The following is a 16,163-nucleotide window of genomic DNA, read 5'->3' as shown; positions in this document are numbered from 1 at the left end:
CCCTTTTTAGCACTAAACATGGCTTTAGCCATGTTAAACCCAAATAACACTGGTAATTCTGAAAATACGCTTTCACAAAGCAGTGAGCACCCTGCTGCGAACAATCATAATGACCCTTTAGAACTGCTCAATTTAGATCTGGCCCAATTACATGTAGTGAAAGGATTTCACAAAATAGCTTTCAAAGTTTGGGTGTAGAGCCAGTACATACAGTGGGGCAAAAAAGTATTTAGTCAGCCACCGATTGTGCAAGTTCCCCCACCTAAAATGATGACAGAGGTCAGTAATTTGTACCTCTGGTGCAAATTACTGACCTCTGTCATCATTTTAGGTCATCATTTTAAGTGGGGGAACTTGCACAATCGGTGGCTGACTAAATACTTTTTTGCCCCACTGTATCCAATCAGAGTCAAACGCTCCTGAGTCTGAAAGCCACCTAACACAAAACATTTCTTCTTCTGGAGAACTGGTAGGAAGACAGGGCAAGATTCAAATACCCCCCGAACTGTTAAGTCCGATAAATAGGTTAAATGAAAACTGGTTGAATGACTCTCAATACCGGCAATCGTCCGGCTGCCATCAGGTCCCGCCTCGTCAGCTTCATCCTCGCCTGGTCCGGCCTCCGTGACTTCATCCTCATCCGGCCCGGCCTCCGTGACTTCACCTTCATCTGGTCCAGCTTTGGTTTCACCTTCACCTGGGCCAGCTTCTGCTTCGTCTTCGCCCTCGCATGGTCCAGCCTCTGTGTCTTCGCCCTCGCCTGGTCCAGCCTCTGTGTCTTCGCCCTCGCATGGTCCAGCCTCTGTGTCTTCGCCCTCGCCTGGTCCAGCCTCTGTGTCTTCGCCCTTGCCTGCAGCAGCCTCGCCAGCAGCAGTCTCACCTGCCTCGCCTGCAGCAGCAGCTTCATCACCCTCGCCTGCAGCAGCCTCAGCATCCTCATCCTCGCCTACTGCATCGGTTTCAGTCTCGCCTGGACCGGCTTCAGCATCGGCTTCAGCCTCAGATGCAGCTTCAGCCTCATCCTTCTCCTCATCCTCACTTGGTACTGCTGCTGGCACGCCGCCATCCGGTCTGCATTTGGCGCCTCAACATCACCGGCCATTTTCTAGGCCGCTGGCTTGTTATCATCGCCATCGTGGACGGCCTCCTGAACGGCCTCCTGAACGGGGTTGTCGCCGCCACTACCTCCCAGGGAACCTGGAACTATGTCTTCGACTCTGCTCCCCTGTGTGTATTTTGGACATTTTGTTTGGATTCCTGGGGGGCTCTTGTTTTGTTCTGTTCCGGGCCCTCCTTCCTGGGCCTCCCACCACCCACCCGGGCTTGGTGGTTCATTTGTGTTTTGGGTCTGTCGGGAGCCAGCCCTTGGGGGGGGGGTACTGTCATGGTCCTGGGTCGGTGACCCAGCGCTTTGTGTTTACTATTATTATTTATTTATTATCTGTGTCTTCCCTCTGTGCTCTGTTTCGGGTCCCCAAGTTTTGTGTTGTAAAACAGTCTGTGTTCTGTTTTCAATATGTTCATATGCTAATGACACAAATAAGTGTAAAGTGTATTTCTATTGTTATACATCGGAAAATTGTGAATCTTTTATTTTGACATCTGGATAGACAGGAAGGCTTTCATTTTGACATGTGCATAGACAGGAAGCAGGAAATTCAGAGAACAGTGGGAAAAGCATGGCTACAACTTTGTAATCATTCATGTGGAATCCAAAGCAATCCTTCAAAGGAGTCCTTCAGAAAGCAATAGTCGTAAGTTCTGTCAGTTCTTTGTATATTAAGCAATTAATAATAGGGTGTTTTGAGACATTATTTTGTACCTTCTTTGAAGTGCAGTTATAGGGTGTAGCTTCTGAGCTAATGATACAAGTGTACACTCACCCACTACCTGCTTGTTTTTCTTTGTAGTAATATCAGTTTGGATATCTACAGTATACTTATTTCATGGTCTCCTGTGTAAGTGCCTGAATATATTTACCTGCTGATTATATGTCAATCGATTAAGAGTTTTGTATTATGTGTTTTTCTAGTTTCACTCCAGTTCAATGATGTCAGTGCAAGATGATTGCTATGTTTGGAGTCATTAAAGGAGCAAGTACGCTCACCTTCCTGGCTCTTGAAAAGGAGTTTGGCTGGCTGTTTATCTATGTTCACACTCAGGGAGTTTAACACATAGAGAGAACAGTACAGTCTGTGTGTTTCCTGTTTTACTTTGTCGGTCTGTGTCTCGTTATGCCCATAAGTTCCAGCTGTGTCCTCTCCTGTGTGTCATTTCCTGATTACCTGATGTGTGTATTTATACTGTGTGTCTACCTGTGCTCCTCGTCGCGTCGTCTGTGTTCATGCTGAAAAACTAGTTCATGCATTTATTACTTCCAGGCTGGACTACTGCAATTCATTATTATCAGGATGTCCAAAAAACTCACTGAAAAGCCTTCAGCTAATCCAAAATGCTGCAGCAAGAGTCCTGACAGGGACTAGAAAGAGAGAGCATATTTCTCCTGTTTTGGCTTCCCTACATTGGCTTCCTGTTAAATCCAGAATTGAATTCAAAATCCTGCTCCTCACATACAAGGTCTTAAATAATCAGGCCCCATCTTATCTTAATGACCGTGTAGTACCATATCACCCTATTAGAGCACTTCGCTCTCGTACTGCAGACTTACTTGTTGTCCCTAGAGTATTTAAAAGTAGAATGGGAGGGAGAGCCTTCAGTTTTCAGGCCCCTCTTCTGTGGAACCAGCTTCCAGTTTGGATTTGGGAGACAGACACTATCTCTACTTTTAAGATTAGGCTGAAACTTTCTTTTTTGCCAAAGCATATAGTTAGAGCTGGATCAGGTGACCCTGAATCCTCCCTTAGTTATGCTGCAATAGGTGTAAGCTGCTACACAGCAAATTCAAAAGCGTTAAATGTTTTGGTGTTAGTAGTCTTCTTGCAAAAGTAGAGTTAATTTTACTCTAAGTAGAGTCACATTCTTTTAATGTAACTCTGAGGTGTAAAATGATAGTAGTTAAAATTGAGTGTTAAAAATGAGTGTTTCTATTTCAAATCTGGAGGTGTTACAATGGAAACATTAACTCTTGACCTCTTAACTCTGAACTCCTACAGGGGCTATTACACCAATAGAGTAAATTCACAGACTCCGCCCCCAGCACCATAGGCTCCAATTGAAGCTGAAGTGAAGCCGTTTCAGAACATTTTGCTCTACATATTTGAGTTGTTTACCATGCTTGGTAAGTCAATTTTTCAAAGATTGTTTCAATTATTATTATGAGCTTTTACTTCTGTGGCTCTTTGGAGTTGAGACAAAGCTGTGTGAAAGGCATTAGCCATGTTGCTCATGATAGCATAATATTCTGTTTTAGCTAGCTGAAAGGTATTGTTTGCGGGTAAATACTACAGCCTTGAAAAAAAGCTTGCATGTGAATTTTTAGTCAAATTTTTGGTCAAATACACCTAAAACAATGTCTAAAATGTGAAATGTTGGTATAATGGTGCTACTTGAAGCCTGAAAACGATCTCCCATAAAAAAAAAACAAAAAAAACCGAGCAAACAGCAGTAGCAGATGTCCTGACTGGGTTCTACGTTAGCATTTAGATCCCTCCAGAGTTTTGTGCACACGGTTTAAGTAAAAATGAAAATGGTTGAGGTTTTACATTTAGTTCAGTATTACCTGTTGTCTGTGTCCTTACCTTTTAGGAAAATACTTTACACAAGTAATGGCTCAAAAATGATTGCTTTTTTTTTTTTTTTTTTTTTTTTTTACTGTGCTGCAATTGATTTGTGCCATTAATTAGTGTCAACTAATTTTTATTCAATCTCCACATAGGATGTGCTTGTGAAGATGGAATATGGGGGAGAGCAGAAGTGCATTGAAGTTCCACAAAGTGATGAATGAAGGACAAGCATATTGTATTGAAGAAATAAGTGATGAGAATGCTGTTATTTGCATTTACCATGTCAGACCTTTTGATAAACAAAATTCTAATGAAAGTGAGAACATGTACACTGTTACATCTTTCAGAAAATGTTTTGAAATTGTGGTGCACAGTTCAGAATAAATGTTTTTCAAAAACCATTGCATCTTTTTAGTAAATGTTTATTTCCAAAAGAAATTTCTAGAAGTTCAGAACAGGAAAATTCCCGCTTTTTAGAATGAATTAGAAGATAACTCTTACGTAGTTAAACTAAAATACTCTTTGAGAGTTAATATATAAACTCTTAACACCAAGTGTTAAATTATCAACTCCAGACAGATTTGGTGTTTAACACTAAATCAGAGTTAATGTACCAACTCTCCAAAAAGAGTTAAATTAACACTGTCTGGTGTTTAACACTTTAATAGTGTTGAAATCAAACCTGACAGTGTTAATTTGGACATGCTGGATTTGCTGTGTAGGGGACTCCCATGGTGCATTGAGTTTTTTTTTTTTCAGTCACCTTTCTCACTCAACATGTGTTACAGACCTCTTTGCATTGACTCATACTTGTTATTAACCTCTGTCTCTCTTCCACAGCATGTCTTTTATCTTGTCTTCCTTCTCTAACCCCAATCGCTCGCAGCAGATGTCCACCCCTCCCTGAGCCTGGTTCTGCTGGAGGTTTCTTCCTCTTAAAAGGGAGTTTTTCCTTCCCACTGTCACCAAAGTGCTTGCTCATAAGATGTCATATGATTGTTGGGTTTTTCTCTGTATGTATGTATTATAGGGTCCACCCTACAATGTAAAGCATCTTGAGGTAACTGTTGTGATTTAAATGTTACAGTAAATTTCTAGCTTAGCTTGGTTTTAGCGTACAGTGTAACAGATGTACCAGTAAAAAGAAGGTCCAAAAAAATCTTCATCTTGAGGTTTCTTGTGCAGGATTAAAGGAGCCAGACTTTGTTCAGAGAGGCAGAACTTGATTTTACATTGACTATAACTTGGATAGCATAGTGGTGCTGTCTACAATGGGAGTTTAATCAGATGACAAAATTATCCCAGGGTACTATTCCACTTATGTACACCTTCTTTACTGTCTTTAATAAGTCCTTAACCACATTTTTTTTTCAAACTTGCCGTTTTAACAAAAAACACTGAAGAAGACACCTATTGGTTTCTGAAGGTTTGTGTGCAGCATTCAATTTACATCCCAATGCATCTCTAAATCTGTCTGCACATCATCCACACACAGTTCTGCAGCGGACGTTATCCCCTCATCAAAGCATGTGCCAGATTTCAATGTCTCATTATGGAAATTTGTGATTGTTTTTTGCATTTTGTTGGGTGCAAAATAAATGTCACTATTAATCAATTTTTTTTCTTTTACCATATTTGACTGCTCAACCCTAGTTTAAGAATCTAGATATGTGGACACACACTTATGAAGGTTGATGTAAAAACCAAATTTTGGGCTGAAGGTATTTATTTTAAATCCAACACAAATCATAACAACACACAACATCACTGAAATGCCATGTCATTACACCATAACATTCTAAGGACTGATAAATACACATCACTAAGCTCATTTGGGGTTACAACTGAGAGCCTTAACATAATTAACTTGATTTATTAATCATACCAGATATAAAATGGATGATTCTGTAAGTCCTTTAAAAAGTCTAGGTCAGATGAGTAAGTAGTAGATGAGTAGTCAGATGAGTAAGAAATACACATACTAAAGTGGAAAAAAATGTATACTCAAAGGGCGGTGTAAAAAATGCAACCTGTAAATATTTGACACGAGATTCCTTATGCAAATTACACAAATTATAAACCTTATATCTACAACAATATCTGACAAGAAACAACATAACTCAAGGTTTATATGTCATATCTGTTCAATAATTTAATAAATCACTTGTCACTAACTGCATGCATTGTGGATTCCAAAAAAATGACATTATTTTTGAGATCAGATTATTTTTAATTAAATTTGTTAACTACAAACTCAGGTGTTCAGTAGTTTTCTCTGCTTCAGTATCACAAATACACTACCTCTGATAAGTTCTTCTTTACGCCAGAAGGAAATGAGGATTAATGCAAGTAGTTACTTGATGTAAAATGATTCTTTGAGACTTTTTTCTGCCTTTTCTTTGTTTAATTCTTTCCAAGCTTCTGGGATCTCAGCAGTTTCTGCTTTATATTCTTTGGCAAAGTCACTGTTGTATGCTGTCATTACATATTTCCAATAGTTTGATGCATCAAGGCTCATATCTGGTTGAATATTCCAGTCTTTGTAAATTTCCTTGTAGTTTTTGTAAGGGTGCCATTCATTGTTTGTATCACTGCAATGAAAACTGTCGTCACTGATCACCAAAGACGAACATATTTCAGTGTCAAGTTTCTTTGTGCTCTCCCACCTGTATCTACCCAAACCTTCTGGTCTATGCAGTGAAGCAAAGTGCTCAGTATGGGCTTTTCCTCCTGCATCACAGGGAGCTTTACAGAATGGACACTGTTTGCCACAACCAATCAACTGGCTGAAAAGCTCATTCTGTGGATTCAGATGGAGATGTTCTAATTTCATTTCAAAGTTAGATTGTTTAAAGTTGTTCCTAAGAGTTTCTGTCATGTCATTCACAGATACTGTGAGCCAGTCAGCAAACTGTTCCTTGTCAGCATTGTTGAGTATCATGAAAGCACCAAGAGCATCCTGGGAAATGACCATTTTATCTCCAAGTTCTTTGCAAATATCTTCAACAAAAGCCTTCAAATCATCACTCTCTCTGGTTTTTGCCTTGTTGATGGCAGAATTTATGCTGTCAATACATGACCGTAGATGTCGCTCCTCAGACTCAAAAACTGATGACTGATTTGAGAAGCGCTCCTTTATTTGATCGAGTATCCATGTCTTTACATACTTCTCATATGAGCAAATATAGCTCAGATAGTTTTGAAAATCCTCCTTGGAAAGCAAATCCAGTAAAATTGAATACTGGAAGGACATTCTTGTGCTGAACTGCTCGAGTTTCCTCATTTCATCAATGATATCAGGACCCAGGGACCAAATTATGTAGTCTTCAACAGCAGGCTTCAAACACCGATTTGTGAATTCTTCTGCCTTCTTCTGACACTGGTCTTGTTCATGAAACACATCTTTGAAATCATCACGAAACCTTTCCTTGCTTTTAATCAAACATCTGTACGGATCATTTTCTTCTATAAAATCTTCGTGCATTTTCTGAAACTGTCTGGCTGCAAATCCACAGATGTGCTGTTTTAGAGAAACTTCAAATTCGATGTTTATCTTAACATCTCGATTGTTTTGCAGCTTCTCATCAATCATGTGGAGGATCTCCTGGATGTAAGTGTCACGGTAATTATTTTTTCTCTTCACTTGTTCATTCACAAAGTCTGTGCAAAGATCTATGATGCTGTCAGCCAGATCTTTTATGTGATCCTGACCAGTCAACCACTTTTTTGTTCCGTGTTTAATTTTGTTGTACCATCCTTCAGCTGTATATTTGAAAGACTCTTTTCCAAAACTTTGCAGACTCATTTCACTTAATAACTCATTTGCATGTCTCCCCCTGTGTGTTAGATTTTCTCTCAGACAGCAGGACACACTGTCTGTGACATTTTTTGATTTTTGTTCAGAGAAAGACAGTTTTTCTAAAGTTTCACTCCACATCCTCTCAAATTCTTTGTCCAACTCTGCGTCTGTCGTTTGGATGTTTTTTTTCCGACATTCATCAATTAATGCACGCACTGCTTTTTCAATCTTGTTTCTATTATTATTTTTAATTTGAATAATTTCTGTCATTCCTTGTTTGTTTTCTGTTGCTGCCTCAAGCTGATACATTACACTATTTTCCATTTCATTACAAAGAATCTTTCCACTATTTAAAAATTCCTCTTTGTATCCTTCAACCAGATACACATGGCCCTCACTTTGCTCGAAATACTGTGTCAGATTGTCCAAAAGCTTTGTCTCCCATGCAGACAGCACTGTGGAAACTTCACTTTTCAAAGATCTGAGAAATTCTCTCATGTCAGATGTTTCAGATTTCACTGTGATGGTACCAAAATTGTGAATTGTAGTCTCTGCTTTTCTTACCCAGGTGTACATTTCTTTTTTGAACTTCCACTCCCACTCATTGAACTCTGTGCAGAGCTTCATGTATGCATCAGCTATGAGGCTGTTTCTGAAGCTGAAGATGAAGTTTTCATGCTTTACTGCATTCCACAGACTTTTCACCCACTCTTTAAACTCCATGATATCATTAGCAGATGACTCACAGTTTCCCAGTAGTTGGATGATGTTTTTCCTGAGCTCATATACAGCCTCACTGTATCCTGCATTAACTGGTGCCATTGGTGGGTTTCCATTCCACAGTCCAGGAATGTACCAGGTCCCAGTGTCTGGACTGTACTCCATCACATCAGTGAAGCTCTTGTTTTCCTCTTTCTTTTCCATTTTGGCTGCTGCCTGAGTCATCTCATTTAACTGTTCCAGGAGCAGTTTCCTGTCTCGTAAGTTGTTCTCATGGGCTGAAACATCCGACACATTCTGGTGAACAAACTGACATTTAGGCTTTTTTCCCACCTCCTTCATCCTGAGAAAAGCGTGCACAACTATTTGTAGGATGTTCTTCATTTCAGTTAAATTCTCCATTGCAATGTTGACAATGGTGACATCACTCAGCCCCACAACAAGTGTTGCAAGCTCATTGTCGTGCTCATAGCTGTTGTCCAGTTGTGCAAGTTCTGGTGACTTTAAGCCCTCAGTGTCAATGATCAGCATGAAGTCACAGTTAAGGATGTTTTTCATGTCTTCATTGATTTTGATGAGCAACATAAAGGCACCTCGAGTACATCGACCACTGCTGACTGCAAACTGCACTCCAAACATGGTGTTAAGGAGAGTGGACTTTCCTGTGCTCTGAACACCAAGAACTGTAACTACCATTATCTTTCTGTTTGATGACACTGAGTTAATGTCAAGAGAAATCGAGTAGTTGTCAGGGGGCACCGAGTTGATTTCTGAATGCACAGAGTCATTTTCTGGAGGTGCTGATACATTGTCTTGACAAAGCGAGTCATTGCCTGGAGGCACAGAGTCATTGTTTGACACTGTGTTCATGTAAAGAGAGACCGGGTGATTGTCTGGAGGAGCTGAGTCACTGTTTGAGACTGATTTAATGTCAAGTGAGGCCGGGTCATTGTCTGGAGGTACAGAGTAATTTTCTGGAGGTACTGAATCGTTTTCTGGTGATGCAGAGTCACTGTTTGACATTGAGTTAATGTTAAAAGAGACCGGGTCATTGTCTAAAGGAGCAGAGTCGTTGTCTGGAGACACTGAGTCATTGTCTAGAGACACAATGTTGTTTTCTGGAGCCACTGAGTCATTTTTTGACACTGTGTTCATGTAAAGAGAGACCAAGTCATTGTTTGAAAGCACAGAGTCATAATGTCGAGGCACCAAGTCATTTTCTGGAGATGCAGAGTCACTGTTTGACACTGAGTTAATGTTTAGGGAGACCGGGTCCTTGTTTGGAGGAGCTGAGTCATTGTTTGATACTGAGTTAATGTCAAGTGAAGCCGAGACATTGTATGGAGACATTAAGTTTTTGTCCGGAGGCACCAAGGGGTTTTCTGGAGATGCAGAGTCGTTGTTTGACACTGAGTTAAAGTTAAGAGAGACCGGGTCATTGTCTGGAGAAGCTGAGTCATTGTTTGAGACTGAGTTAATGTCAAGTGAGGCCGGGTCATTGTCTAGAGGTGAAGAGTTGTTTTCTGGAGATGCAGAGTCGTTGTTTGACACTGAGTTAATGTTAAGAGAGACCAGATCATTGTCTGGAGGTGCAGAGTTGTTTTCTGGAGCCACTGAGTCATTTTTTGACACTGTGTTCACATAAAGAGAGACAGAGTCGTTGTCTGGAGGTGTCAAGTTGTTTTTTGACACTGATTTAATGTCAAGTGAGGCCGAGACATTGTCTGGAGTTACAGAGTAATTTTCTGGAGGCCCCAAGTCGTTTTCTTGAGATGCAGAGTCGTTGTTTGACACTGAGTTAATGTTAAGAAAGACTGAGTCATTGTCTGGAGCCACTGAGCCATTGTTTGACGCTAAGTTCATGTCAAGTGAAGCTATGCCATTGTCTGGAGACATTGAGTCGTTGTCTACAGATACGATGCCGTTCTTTGGAGGCGCAGAGTCATTTTTTGACACTGTGTTCATGTAAAGAGAGACCGAGTTGTTTTCTGGAGATGTCAAGTTGTTTTTTGACGCTGAGTTAAAGTCGAGTGAGGCCGAGACATTCTCTGGAGGCACAAAGTCATAATCTGGAGGCACCGAGTCGTTTTCTGGAGATGCAGAGTCGTTCTTTGATACTGAGTTAATGTTAAGAGAGACCAGATCATTGTCTGGAGGTGCAGAGTTGTTTTCTGGAGCCACTGAGTCATTTTTTGACACTGTGTTCATGTAAAGAGAGACCGAGTCATTGTCTGGAGGTGTCAAGTTGTTTTTTGACACTGATTTAATGTCAAGTGAGGCCGAGACATTGTCTGGAGTTACAGAGTAATTTTCTGGAGGCAACAAGTCGTTTTCTGGAGATGCAGAGTCGTTGTTTGACACTGAGTTAAAGTTAAGAGAGACCAGGTCATTGTCTGGAGCCACCGAGCCATTGTTTGACACTAAGTTCATGTCAAGTGAAGCTGAGTCATTGTCTGGAGACATTAAGTTGTTGTCCGGAGGCACCAAGGGGTTTTCTGGAGATGCAGAGTCGTTGTTTGACACTGAGTTAATGTTAAGAGAGACCAGATCATTGTCTGGAGGTGCAGAGTTGTTTTCTGAAGCCACTGAGTCATTTTTTGACACTGTGTTCACATAAAGAGAGACAGAGTCGTTGTCTGGAGGTGTCAAGTTGTTTTTTGACACTGATTTAATGTCAAGTGAGGCCGAGACATTGTCTGGAGTTACAGAGTAATTTTCTGGAGGCCCCAAGTCGTTTTCTTGAGATGCAGAGTCGTTGTTTGACACTGAGTTAAAGTTAAGAGAGACCAGGTCATTGTCTGGAGCCACCGAGCCATTGTTTGACACTAAGTTCATGTCAAGTGAAGCTGAGTCATTGTCTGGAGACATTAAGTTGTTGTCCGGAGGCACCAAGGGGTTTTCTGGAGATGCAGAGTCGTTGTTTGATACTGAGTTAATGTTAAGAGATACCAGGTCATTGTCTGGAGGTGCAGAGTTATTTTCTAGAGCCACTGAGTCATTGTTTGACACTGAGTTCATGTTAAGTGAGGCTATGCCAGTGTCTGGAGACACTGAGTCGTTGTCTAGAGATACAATGCCTTTCTCTGGAGGCGCAGAGTCATTTTTTGACACTGTGTTCATGTAAAGAGAGACCGAGTTGTTGTCTGGAGATGTCAAGTTGTTTTTTGACGCTGAGTTAATGTCAGGTGGGGCCAAGTCATTGTTTCGAGGCAACGAGTCATTATCTGGAGGAGCTGAGTCGATGTTTGAGACTGGGTTAAGGTCAAGACAGAATGAGTCATTGCTTGGAGTCACTGAACCATTGTTTGACACTGATTTCATGTCAAGTGAGGCTATGTCATTGTGTGGAGATATTGAGTCATTGGCCGGAGGCACTGACTTATTTTCTGGATAAGCAGAGTCGTTGTTTGACACTGACTTAATGTTAAGAGAGACAAAGTTGTTGTCTGAAGGTGCGGAGTCGTTTTTTGACCCTGAGTTCATATGAAGAGAGACAGAGTCATTGTCTGCACTAACATATTTGTTTTCTGGAGGCACAGAGTCATTGTTTGACATTGACTTAATGTGAATTGAGGCCATTTCATTGTCTGGACAGACTAAGTCCTTGTTTGATACAGAGTTCATTTGAAGAGAGACCGAGTTGTTGTCTGGAGACAACGAGTTGCTGTTTGATAACCCTGAGTTATTCCCTGAAGACTCCAAGTCTTTCTTTGGTGACACCAAGTCATTGAGCTGAGAGAGAACATCACTCACCCATCTGAGAGGGATGTTGGATGCATCTCCATCTACAAGCTCAAGAGGAAATCCATCAAGCAACAACTCTGCACACAGTTTGGGCAGATGCTGTAATTGTTGATGTGATCTGTCTGTTTCTGGAAGAGACAGTGAAGCTTCATAGATCTGACCCATTTCACGGAAGAAGTGTTCGGTCCCCAGTGAGCTGTTGGAAATCTGCCTGTCAATTTCTTTGATCTCCTCTTTGTTCTCAGAGTTTTTGCATTTGTCTTTGTATTTCTCCCTGAGTTCAGACAGTTTTATACGAGACACATTATCGAGGTTCATTCGCATCCATTTCAGGAAATAAAACCTCTCTGTTCCTGGGCTTGATATGCCAGTGATGAAGTTTGTCATAGCTATCGAGATCTTATAAGAGTTCTGCTTTTTCCGCAGTTCCTCTTTATGTTTCTGAAGATTACTTTTGTAATCTTCTATATTGTTAGATCCATAATTTCGAAGTCGAAACTCTTCCTTCTCTAAGCAGGCAAGGTCTTTCAATATTTGGCCTTGTCGGGGAAGCTGATCTTCTTTGTATTTATAGATGTCTTGAATTTCTGAAGTGATGGCTTCAGCATTTTTCTTTGCAGTCTGGCACTCTGGAGAGTCTTCATCAACCAGAATTCCCAGTTCATCTGCAACATCCACCATCTTCTCTATTTTCATCTTCAGCTCTGATTTCTCAACCACATTTCTGACTTTTTTCCTCAAATCTTTTACAAAGTCTGCATCATTTTTCTTATTCGTCTTAAAAATGATGTTGTGTTTTGTAAAGCCCAACTTGTTTGCTACTTTTTTCACAGCATCTAAATTGAAGCTCTTGCTCTCACAGTTACCAACCAAGAAGATCTGTGCTTTGTGGTTTTGGCTTTTAAGCAGATTGAACACAGACTCAGAATCCAAATGATCAAAGAAAACAAAAACTGCTGCAGATGTCTGACACAAAAAGGCGTATTGTGTTTCAAATGAAGCAATGTCCCCACGAAGGTTAGCTACAGCCACAGGCTGACTGAAAATATCGATGTTTTTGTTTCCACCAGGAAGATACCAAGTAATTTCAGTCAGTCCATTGGAAATTCTTCTTGGACTGTCACCACACTCCATGTTGTGGTGAACAAAGGTGTCGTGGTACTGCTGATCATTGCTCAGAAGCTTATTGAGAATCTCTGACTTGGACAAGGAGCACTCACCCAGTCTGACAAAAGAGACCATTGGAAGTTCAGAGAGAACAATTCTTTCTTCAATGAAGCCCTTTGACTGTGAAAGAGACTGAGGTCTGTACTTTTTAACAACGTCTCTCATGGCCCACAGCATGAGTGTGCACTGTTCTGTGTCACAATTGGGAAGCAGCAGAGGGACAGAGAACTGACACATGGACATTTTTAGTGCCATTTCCTGCTGCAGAAAGCCATCAGAACACAGAAAGAGAGCAGTGATTATGTCGAGGGGGTTCACCAGGTAATCTGTGGTTAAACTGTCAGTCATATTATCAAGATCTGTGTCTTTACTTTCTAATTCATGATCACTGTTTGACTCACAATCTGATGTACATTTTACGTTCAAAGAAGTCACATTAAACATCATTATTTTCTTTAGAAAATACCATGGAAGGTCTGAGTTACACTTGGCAGGTTCATCACTGATGATCTTCTTATTAATCTCAAGTATGCTGCTGAGTGATATCTTATTTTTGTAGTACTGCTTCAAGCCCAGTTCTTCCAATAAGCTCTTCAGGTCTGTCACTGTAGATAAAAAGATCTGTGTTACTTCTAAAGAAACTGTAGGTTTTTGTTTTTAAAAAATATATATTGTCTGTTGTGTATTGTGTTACTTTTTCTTTCATTGCCCTTTTACCATAATTTGATTTAATTGTGGTTAGTTCTTACATCAGGGTAAAGAAATGTGTGTCATTCCCCATTTGCCCTCAGTGTGTCTGTCTGTGTTTAAAGCAGGGGTACACAACCCTAGGACTCAAGGGACATGTCCTGAAGGTTTTAGATATCACCCTGGGTTAACACACCTGAATCAAATGATTAGTTCATTACCAGGCCTCTGGAGGACTTCAAATCATGTTGAGGAGGTAATTGAGCCATTTAAATCAGCTGTGTTGGATCAAGGACACATCTAAAACCTGCAGGATCCAGGTCCTTAAGGCCTGGAGTTATCTTCCACTGTTTTAAAGCCTCGTGTTTGCCTTAGCTATGTTGTGTTGTACCATTTGTATGCCTGTGTTTGGGTCCGTTCAGATCATGACAGAATGTGACTAAGCATTAAATACAGCTGGAGTAATGTTACATCTGAGGGGAATTACTGATAAATGCCTTTAACTGCTTCAGTCACCAATAATTTCACACATTTTTTAACAATATAACCCACTTTGAAGTACACTTAAGAAAATTCAAAAAAGAGTTTCCACACTTGTTTGATTCCTCAGAATGCATCCTCACTACAGCCAGCTCTTCCACTGAGCCTGTGAATCTCTCACATGAGCCCAAGGGTTCATGCGCTGCTTGAGCCTGAACTTGAGAATTCTGAACCAGAGTCTGAAGGTCTTGCCCCACCAGAATCCAACCTCTCATGTTCCCTGAGCCTATGGGTCTCCCAGTTGTCTCCTAAGCATCCCAATTGTTCTGGAATTGCTGTTAATTTTTACTTACTTGTGTTTGTAGGGGTAACAGCAGACTGACTTTTGCTTTTGTTCTTTGTGTCTTCAGTAACCTGACTGGACTTATAAAATATTGGAAATACACATAGAAATCTATTATTACAAACACAATACATAGTGAGAATATTATTTCTTTTTCATAAATTTTACCTTCATCCATAGTTGCTCCAGGTTATTTGGTATGTTTCTCTCTGAAAGTAATGAGAGCCAAGCCTTTAACTAATTTGAGCACTTTCATAAACATAAGCTATAAAAACCAAATGAGTGAAATTGGAGAGAAAAAGCTGAGCATGATTTTCCTACTCATTTACATTAGTTTCTGTTTGGGGTAGGCATTCTCATGGGTGTGTCCATGTCTTGTTAACAATAGCTAGAGGTTGTCAAGCCACTGTTAGAAACTTAATAACTCGTTTAGCATGTTAGTAATGAAAGGATTGATTATAGAGAGGGAAACTTCTGCCATGTCCGGTTTAGCCAAACAGACAAGTTCAACAGTTGCAGGCTCCACCAACACTATCAGATGAACATTTCTCAGAAATCACTGACTGAATGATTGTTCAAAGTTTTTTCATTGTGTCGCCTTCATTTTTCATGGATATTAGATGCTGCTTTAGACACATACAGTTAAGTGTCTTAATTCATGTCATGACTTAATTCAGCGATGATTTCATGTCAAAATATTTTTTATATACTTTTTAAAAAATCAAGACATTGGTTTATTTTTCTGAGCTTATTAACAGCTGTTTTTCATATATATCTGGTCCTCACACAACAGCCACTGCAAACTTGTCATTTTATAGATTATGATACATTACTGTACATTAAAAAGTATATAAGAAATATTTAAAACAAGCTGCCTGCAGCAGTAATACTGATCCATAAAAACACTGATCGTGGAACATTTTTCTGTAGCTTTGTACATTGATTAGTTATTTTTTGGCCTTCTTTGTTGTGCACATAACAAACATCACTGGAAAAAAAAAAAAAAGAAAAAGTATTAAACACCCTACCTTTGCAGAAAAGAGATGTCAATCTAATGCTGTCAACCAATATATTTCGGTCTCTACTGTATTAGCAGTCAATTATTGTCTTGTTATTTTCACAAATCCCCTCCTTTCAGTCTTTGTGGCAGTGTAGTACAGTATTGATTCGGATCACTCCTTTTGTAGTGTTAGGTAAACACTTTCACTTTCACTCAGGATCACGTGATTGTTTGTAAAGCCTTTTAATCTAAACTGCTTGAGCACATGACTGTTTTCTACAGATAAGCAGAGGTGGCAAAAGTACAGATTTACTGTTTTTACATTTCCTACTCTGTGAGTACAAGAAAACAATTATTAGAATATGATGTGTTAAATTTGCTTAGATGAGAGGGCCCAGCAGTAGATCAGAGGAATAGGGAAGGATTTGTCTGTGTGTTTCAGTCTGGTTTAGCTATAGGCCTGAGAGTGTGTGTAATTGTGTAGAGGGAGAGGAATTGATGGACACCGGGGGTCAGCCTTTCATAAAAGGAGACAGGAAG

General features: G+C 40.1%; 1 protein-coding gene across 3 annotated transcripts; it reads right to left on the bottom strand.

The window, feature by feature from the left end:
* Window positions 1–4,392: 4,392 nt before the first annotated feature.
* On the bottom strand, window positions 4,393–15,794 carry LOC120722409. Of its 3 annotated transcripts, none has more exons than XM_040013406.1 (4): window positions 15,652–15,794; window positions 14,792–14,832; window positions 14,634–14,703; window positions 4,393–13,718 (listed from the first exon to the last, which is right to left on the bottom strand). In XM_040013406.1, exons 2-4 carry the CDS (start codon window positions 14,795–14,797, stop codon window positions 6,037–6,039), a joined length of 7,758 nt encoding a protein of 2,585 aa, XP_039869340.1. In that variant the 5' UTR covers window positions 14,798–14,832; window positions 15,652–15,794; the 3' UTR covers window positions 4,393–6,036. The 3 variants fall into 3 exon arrangements, with proteins under 3 accessions (XP_039869340.1, XP_039869342.1, XP_039869341.1); XM_040013408.1 differs by having other exon boundaries at window positions 14,634–14,698; XM_040013407.1 differs by lacking the exon at window positions 14,634–14,703.
* Window positions 15,795–16,163: the final 369 nt, after the last annotated feature.

Source organism: Simochromis diagramma, unplaced genomic scaffold (assembly GCF_900408965.1).
Source record: "Simochromis diagramma unplaced genomic scaffold, fSimDia1.1 OVJJ01000626.1, whole genome shotgun sequence".
Taxonomy (NCBI): Eukaryota; Metazoa; Chordata; class Actinopteri; order Cichliformes; family Cichlidae; genus Simochromis; species Simochromis diagramma.
This window is presented reverse-complemented; position numbering and strand designations above follow the sequence as displayed.